Source organism: Lampris incognitus, chromosome 6 (genome assembly GCF_029633865.1).
Source record: "Lampris incognitus isolate fLamInc1 chromosome 6, fLamInc1.hap2, whole genome shotgun sequence".
Lineage (NCBI taxonomy): Eukaryota > Metazoa > Chordata > Actinopteri > Lampriformes > Lampridae > Lampris > Lampris incognitus.
Window position 1 is genome coordinate 64,099,473 of NC_079216.1, and position 8,452 is coordinate 64,107,924.

Consider the following 8,452-nt stretch of genomic DNA (forward strand, 5'->3'; position numbering starts at 1 on the left):
CACAAAAAACCAAACGTGCCCTCACCCGAGTCTTACCCCATAAAAGGCTTCACATATTGTACAGACAGGTTACGGTAACTTTGCTTCAAGTTGCGCGCATGTCTTCACAGGTGTTGATAGTTCTCTTCAGGTGTGTGTCCCATTTACTCCAACCTTTGCTGACTTGCTCTGTCATTTCTGCAAAATCTAGTGAGAGCGCCTTACAGGTGCTATGTTCATAGCAAGTCTTTCTGGCAGCCTCTCTCTGCCATGTGTCGTCTGCTGTGTGCACTGTACTGAGTGGGTACTTGAAAGGGGCTGGGTACATGAAGAGTGGACAGTTTTTCGTGGTGGCCTGGGGCCCCCTAGTGGCTTAATTCAGCTACACACACACACACACACACACAAGCCTCACAGACAATAAACACAGGACTGCTCTTGAAAGGCAAAAGTACCATAGTAAAGTGTTAAACGCTAGCTTTTATTTGCTTGTGTTGAGACAAGGTGGAATAAGACTACGTAGCAGGCAAGATTATCAAAGTTTAACACTGACTGCAATGACCTCCAGCAACCTTGCAGCTTTGGGTATCATCCTCCACGTTCCCCTTTTAAAAGCATGTACTCCTCAAGTGGCTTGACTCAATTTGCCCTAGTGTCCCCCTGATGGCTCGTTTCAGCCACGGCCATCCGGACTGAGTTTGTCCCTCCGTCTCCCCGCCTGTCTTCTGTATGGATCCCTCTCAGTCTGTCTGTCTGGGTCAGTGTCCATTGGCCCGGCCTCTGGCTCCGAAGCCATTTCTGTGATTCGTTCTCTGAGTTTTATCTTTTTGTGAGTCACTGTCGTCCTCCTCCTCATCGCTCCTGTCATCCCCTTCCAGCTGCAGGGGCACAGAGAATAAGGAGAAAATGAAGAAGAGCTGGGGATAGGAGGGAAAGATGGTAAGAAAGAAAGAGAAACGTGTAAATGCATACACACACAACCTACTGTACCTTGCTGAAGAGAAACTTGTACAGCATACGTGAAATGAGAACGGCCCAGTATAGATGGAGTATCTGGAGCACCAGCAACATGGCATTGAAGAAGTAGTAGCCAAAGAACGGAGGGAACAGCTCCAGCGGGTACACCCATGTACAGTGTATTAGCCTGTAGTGGAGATGTGCACATGCTTTGTTTACACACAAAAGCACACAAATCGAGCGTTGTGTGCTTTCATCAACTCTAACCTCACCGCGGTTGCCTCCCCATACTCACCAGAAAGGTAAAATGACAAGTCTTGTCAGGGTAAAAAGAACCGTGAACACCACAAACATGGCATCAGCGGTTCGCCGCCACTTAGCATAGTTGAACACTTTTGCACCCTGTGAGAGGATGAGGTAAAACTGGTGAAAAGGATGAAAGTTGCATTCTTAGCTTTCCTTGCAGAGCAGTGCTAACCTACCACCTCCCGGCTGCCGCGTCGTACACGTGATGCTGATTGACAGAGCAGAACTGACCTCCAAGAATATGTCAGCGGAGTCGTGAGTTGCCATGACCAGGGTTCCAATACGGATGTAGTTGGAGACCCAGGAGAACGCCAGTAGAGTCAGCGTCGCTATATGATGAAGCACCTGCTCTCTGAAGTCCTACGTGTCATGAAATGAAATGAAGTGAAATGAAACTCTGCCTTTCTTTAAACAAGAACAGGGGGTCCTCACCAGTGGCGGCTGGCCAGTACAGGGCGCTGGAGCGCCGCCCCCTTCAACTATCAAGAGATGAAAATCTACTTAAACATGTTAAATATCATTTAGTTGTATGATGCAAATAATGATGAAATAAAAGTGTTTTCAGTCTGTGAGCGCCTGTCAGCAGCATTAGATATTGGTTCAAATGGTATTTGGTTGATTTCTGTCTGAATACATATACTTCCTGTCTGAATACATATACTTCCTGGGTGAGGGGTGTCAGCAAAACGATACCTTATGTAAGCCCTCAAACTTGTGGCGAGCGGGTGACCTGAGGCTGCTGTCTGACTAGTTTCTTCAGATTTTCCAGGGGGCGCAGTTCTGTGCCGCCCCAGACACCCCCACTTTTATTGGCAGTGAATCGGTATTGTTTTAATGTTGTTTGATCTAATGTGATTGGATAATTCTCGTGGCTGTCAATCATGTTCACACCCACCACCACGCCTCGTCTCGCCTGTCAATCATCCACCGTCTACGAGCCCCGATAAACTCTATAGGCTCGAATGTCCTTCTTAATAACTCTGTGACTGTGTGGACATTAAAGCAGCTGTAAGGTGTGCTGCGCCAAGGTAAACTGCCCCCCCCCCAAAAAATGTTTAGCACCAGCCGCCACTGGTCCTCACTATTTTTTAATAGATATAAATAAACTCACCTTCCGTTTTACATCAAATGAAAGGCTGAGGAGCAGAGAAAGGTAGAAACCCATCTCTAAGAGGTAATACCCATGCTGAGATGGCAGCAGTGACTACACACATACACACAAACATGGAGGTTGTGATTGTAATTATTTACTGTTATATTGCATAACTCATCATCTTAGTAGATGGAGGATGTGGTAGGCAGCTACTACTCTTACCTGTTTAGGGAAGCCTGCCCAAACCTCCCTCAGATTATAAAGCCAGGGTTTCTGAAATCAGCCAAAAAATAAGGGAGGAGTTTGAGTGGGCTGGGAGGACTCTTGAAAATAAGCCTAAAAAAGAAAAAAAACACTGGCAAACGAGCTCATGCATGTTCGACTACTATGACAGCAGCCAAAGTGTGAGAAAAAACCCTGCAGCAGAGAAAGAGAGAGAGAGAGAGAGAGAGAGAGAGAGAGAGAGAGAGAGAGAGAGAGAGAGAGAGAGATCTTAATCTGCATGATAATACACGTGGTGTGTAAAAGAGCGAGACAAACCGAAAGGACGCATAGCACCAAAGCAAGATATTCATGCAACGGAAAAAAAATTGGCTGAGAGGGGAAAGAAATGTGCCAGAAATAACCGCCGTACACGGACGGGGAATACTTACATCATAGAGAGCTACGATTCCCCCGGCAAATGCACACAAGTAAAACACACACCGCCAACTGTTGACAAGAACATAATGCTGTCACACAAGGACAAATATGCACACACTCATCAGGCACGCACACTTGCAAAAGCAGCCACACACACACGCACACACTCACCTTGCCTCACAAAATCTTTTGCGAAGCCCTGCACGCTCCTGGTTCCTCCTTCTCCTGAACCAGACTTGAACCCTCCTCTCTGGCCAGCTGGTCTTCTTGCACAGAGACCTCACATCAGCCTGCGACACAGAAAAGAGGAAATTAAATTCCGGTGAAATCGTTTCTACCCGTCGCTCACAGCCTCAACATTGGCATTCACTCCGGAAACAAGGTAGAAGAAATTGGAAGAAAAGAAAGCCAATAAATTCACCTCAGCGAGACACAGCAAAACCAAACTTTTTTTTTTTCCTTCATTTTGCTGACATTGAATCTGAAGGAGAGTAAATCTAAAGCCGGTAGCATAGAAGCCATAGCTTAGCCCCTTAGTGATTAATTCGGCCTTTTTAAGACCATCAGATATTTTCTTACGCTTGGCTTCTGCACATAAATTCCACTTCATTTTGTGCACAAAAGTTGCAAATCAAACTGACGGAACTTCTGAGAGATGCGGGATATCATGGATAGCAATATTGTTACCTCTAACCCAGATAGCAAAACCGCTGTGGCCCGGACCCGTCCCACACCCGACACTTTCATCCGACCCACACACCGCGTGGAATGATGGCACTGGGGCGGTCCGCTCCTGTTTGCCAGATCTGGGCCAGAACCAAGCCATAGCAATGCTGCATGTGCCCCATATTTGCCAAAGGTGGCCCGTATTTGTTTTGTGATATTTGGGCCATATTCACCATTTACTACACGGGCCACTTCAGGGTCACATCCAGATCACATGTTGCCCACATTTGATTTGGCGTAATTGGGCCATATTTGCTATTATATATGTGGGCCACTTCAGGCTCACATCCATTTTGTCAGGGCCAGAAGAAGGCCTTCAGTGCTGCATCAGTGCCTGAAGTGGCCCACACCCGGATGCTATCTAGGAAGCCACTGTGCAGACCGTCTTAGCCTGAGTGACACCGACTTCAACAGTTAAATAACTTTAAACTCCGGGATCACAAAGGTTATAAGTGATGGTAGAGAGTTCAATGATACAGGCCCTGGTGCGCCAACGGTATTATGGACTAGAATAAAAATAGAACGGAGTAAAGAGTCAGTGTATATGAGACAGGGAGCAGAAAACTGAATAAAGAGGGGAGGGGAGAGATGGAAGATGTTTTGCTGTTCAGACTTTGCTGGTCTCTTTTCACGTACCGCTGATGGAAGTCGGGACTCGTTGCGGAAGTAGTCTTCTAGAAAGGGACTGGGCTCAGCTGCGAGTCGCACCTTATCCCTGATCTCCCAAACACTAGCCAGTGGCGTGGCTAAATATCTGAAATGGCACATGACATCAGGAAATAAGGAGACATTAAGAGTAGAGTAGAGTAGAGTAGAGTAGAGTAGAATACTCTTTATTAGTCATTTTGTACATACATACAAATGAAATTTACGCTCTGCATTCAACCCATGCTAGCTGTGTAGCTAGGAGCAGTGGGCAGCTGCCGTGCAGCACCCAGGCACCAACTCCAGTTCGTCTTGCCATGCCTTGCTCAGGGGCACAGACAGGAGTATTAACTCCCTCACATGCATATCTTTTTGATGGTTGGAAGAAACCGGAGCACCCACAGGAGACCCACGAAGAACATGCAAACTCCACACAGAAAGGACCCGGGACGGCCCAGGGTTCGAACCCAGGACCTTTTTGCCGTGAGGCAACAGCGCTAACCACTGGACCACCGTGCCGCCCAAAAAGTTAAGACCTGAGTGTCTGTGATGCAAACACACAAAATAAACAAATGCATCCTCACCTCTCGAATAGGCATCTGATGAGGAGCAGGCAAAGGGCGCAAGGCAGAGCGGCGTAGAGGTGCGAGGGCTTAGCGTAGATTCGGCCTTCACGGTCCTCGAGGTCAGACCAGGAGAGGTTCGCAGGCAGCCACAGACGCTCCCACCACAGCCACCCACTGACCGTCTCCAACATGCTGCTGGATGTAACATGAAATATACCCGGTGAAACACGTAATGCCACTACCACACTGGACAAAATGGTCAAATAACTGGACTTCACAACTCGTTTTGTCTCACATCCGTTGAAATATTTCCCAACATGTGAAACAAACTTTGCCAGTTGGGTGACAATACTGCTTGTTTCTGGTTTAGTATCACATCTTTACGATATCTTCTTGTTTTTTGGGGAGGGATTTCCCCCCCCTTTTTTTCTCCCCAATTATATCCGGCCAATTACCCCACTCTTCCGAGCCGTCTCAGTCACCGCTCCACCCCCTCTGCCGATCCGGGGAGGGCTGCAGACTACCACATGCCTCCTGCGATACATGTGGCATCGCCAGCTGCTTCTTTTCACCTGACAGTGAGGAGTTTCACCAGTGGGACGTAGTGCGTGGGAGGATCACGCTATTCCCCCCCCCAAACAGGCGCCCCGACCGACCAGACGAGGCGCTAGTGCAGCGACCAGGACACATACTCACATCCGGCTTCCCACCCCCATACACGGCCAATTGTGTCTGTAGGGACGCCCAACCAAGCTGGAGGTAACACAGGGGTTCGAACCGGCAACCCTGCTGGAGGTAACATGGGGATTCGAACCAGCGACCAAGCCGGAGGCAACACGGGGATTCAAACCGGCGACCCCTGTGTTAATAGGCAACGGAAGAGACCGCTACGCCACCCAGACACCCCTTTATGATGTCTTCTTAAAACAAATGTCAGTATCTCGACACCGTTCAGAATAAGACAGACCACTTCATTAGTGTTAAGGAACCCTTAGTGTGGTGTCCTCGCCCCGTCGCCACATTTTTCTATCACTTAGAATAAAAACAGTTTTTTTTTGACTGCCCTTCATCGTACGACTTCTTCAGATGGATATCTTCTGCAGTGGCAAGGATAAAGCACAACCCTTTGTGGTCTCAGACAACTCGATTTCCACGCAGCTTAGGTCATTTTTTTATATAGAAAAAAAAAGAAGAAGCTGAAACTGAACCTGGCTATAAAATACATTTGACACACATCACACATACCAGTTACATCTAAGATCTGCCACCACTTGGCTTTTGGCTCTTGCCAGATTCAAGCTCTGGCCAGTACAGTTGCTGCACCCATGCCTGACATGTTGTCCCGTGGACATGCAGACATGAGGAGGAACCAGGGATGGGGAGATAGAGAGGAAGTTATCACAGAACAAAGATAAAAAAGTGGCAAGTGAGGAGTAGCTGAAGGGAGCAAAGATTAGAGCGAAGTAAAGTCCCTCCTGTCGTGGACTCTGTTCAACAGGCAAATGCTTTATCTGTGCTGTCCATAGTGAGCATTTAGGAACTTGCTGTCCCAGTGTGCACAACCGAGGCCAAGGTCTACGTCTATATGGCGTGAACAATATGATAAATGTGTACATGTTGCTGGCAGGTCCCGCAGGTCTAACTCAACTGGGGACTGGGATTTCATTTTATGGCATTTCAGATCTTCGAAGTTAGTTAATAAGTCAGTAAGGTGGAACCGTTTACACCTGCAGGCAATGCTGTGTCTGGGGACAGACAAGTTTCAACAGAGGAGAGGCGAAGTTGAGATGGAGCGAGGGTACAAAGAGAGCAGGGCAGCAATAAACGAAACAAGTCACTGAAGTAGGTAGGTGTCCTGAAGCGGCCACAGCCTCCCACCTAAACCTCCCACTCAAAAAGTCACACCCCTCCTGTTATTCCAAGGAATTAAGAGCGCCGGATTGTCTTCAAATGGCCAAATGGGTGTAAGCCTATCCTCCTCTTTGTGCGGAGACCAAAAACACAACATTCACACATCTATAAATCCACGCGCTCACACACAAACATGCACAAACACTCACCTTCACAATACTGAGTTTGAGCTCTGCAGTATTATTGTCCAGGGTTCTGTGTCTGTGTGCAGCCTGCCGATAATCTGCACAGTCTATAGACTGCCCCGAGTCGCACCAGATAGTAGTACTGTTAGATCCTACAGTGTACCACAGCTGTATTTCACCAGCGGCTCCCCCGTTCCTCCAAGACAGACTAACATGTGAGCAGGACAGCAGATATACACCGCTGCTCTCCAGCAGTCTCTGGATAACATGTGAGGCAGCATGCTCCTGTGAGCATGCGTGTGTGATCGCTCACCTGGCACGAAGAAATGGGCTGCACCTCCCTCGCTCTTTCCCCCTCTAGGTGTTTCTCTGCTTCCAACCGCTGCCGCTGCTGTTATTACAACTCTGCGGTTCCGGTCCTCTCGGGTCAGTGTCGTGCAGCAATCCTCCGGCTGTCTCTAGAACATTTTTGTGCATCAAGACAGTTGTGAACGGTCTGAGCTAGATGTCCCGCATACCCTCACCTGCAAGAATGCCCTTGGAATGCCGGGGAGCCCCCCACAAAGGCCCCATTCACTGGAGGGACAGGAGAGGAGGGGCTAATACGGGTAATGGATAGAAGGGGGGGGGGAGGAGCTTGGAGAGACACACACACACACACAGACAGAGAGAGAGAGAGAGCGAGAGAGAGAGAGAGACAGACAGAGCGAGAGAGAGAGACAGAGAAAGAGAGACTTCAATTTCTTGCTTTTTTTTAAATATCAGCTAAGGATGGGAACAACGTGACTCGGGCAAACGAACTGTTTCCTACTTTCACAATTTGCTCACATCTTTGTAGCTGATGTTAAACTAATGAATTCTCGCTTGCATGTAAATAAAACAACAGCAAACAACAACATAACAAAACAAAAAAAAACACAAGTGTGACAGACAGACACACTCTGGAGGGGGGAATTATTTGGGCTTTCCCTCTTGTTCTGCCAAACACCACAGGGGGGCAGCAGCAGAGCGAGAGCGACACCAGAGTAGATGATTTGGCCACCTCCCTCTTTAAGTTAACTTGTAGTGAGGTGTTTTAATGTTGTGTCCCTGATCTCGTGTTCATAGCCAGCGATGACAAAGTCTGAACTCAGAAACTGATTTAGAGCCGTGTGCGTCGTTATGTCTGGACAGAGGCAAAGTGCAGTGACCACGGGATTCAGCGAAGGGACATAGCAGCATCTCCATGTCAATTCTGCCCTCTGTGATAAGGACAACGAAAAGACGCCTAAACCATGACCTCAAGAGTTCACAAGAAAAACATGTAGAAAAAAACGTATTATTTTATTGTTATTTTTCTTCATGAACAAAAAAGTATTTTATATATCAAAACGCTAAATATAAATCGTATATCTACAAGCGTAACTGGGTCGATGCTATGTGTGTTGTACAAAGAGCTTCCGTGTCCCTCTGTCTACAGGGCAGCGGTGCTCAACATGAGGGACTAGCAGGGGACAGGGGCT

At 47.8% G+C, this 8,452-nt stretch overlaps 1 protein-coding gene across 1 annotated transcript; it reads right to left on the bottom strand.

The window, feature by feature from the left end:
• Nucleotides 1–737: 737 nt before the first annotated feature.
• Nucleotides 738–5,105, bottom strand: cers3b (ceramide synthase 3b). Its single transcript, XM_056282151.1, has 10 exons — nt 4,933–5,105; nt 4,340–4,457; nt 3,149–3,267; nt 2,989–3,046; nt 2,558–2,608; nt 2,354–2,446; nt 1,474–1,602; nt 1,232–1,338; nt 970–1,123; nt 738–857 (listed from the first exon to the last, which is right to left on the bottom strand). Exons 1-10 carry the CDS (start codon nt 5,103–5,105, stop codon nt 738–740), a joined length of 1,122 nt encoding a protein of 373 aa, XP_056138126.1.
• Nucleotides 5,106–8,452: the final 3,347 nt, after the last annotated feature.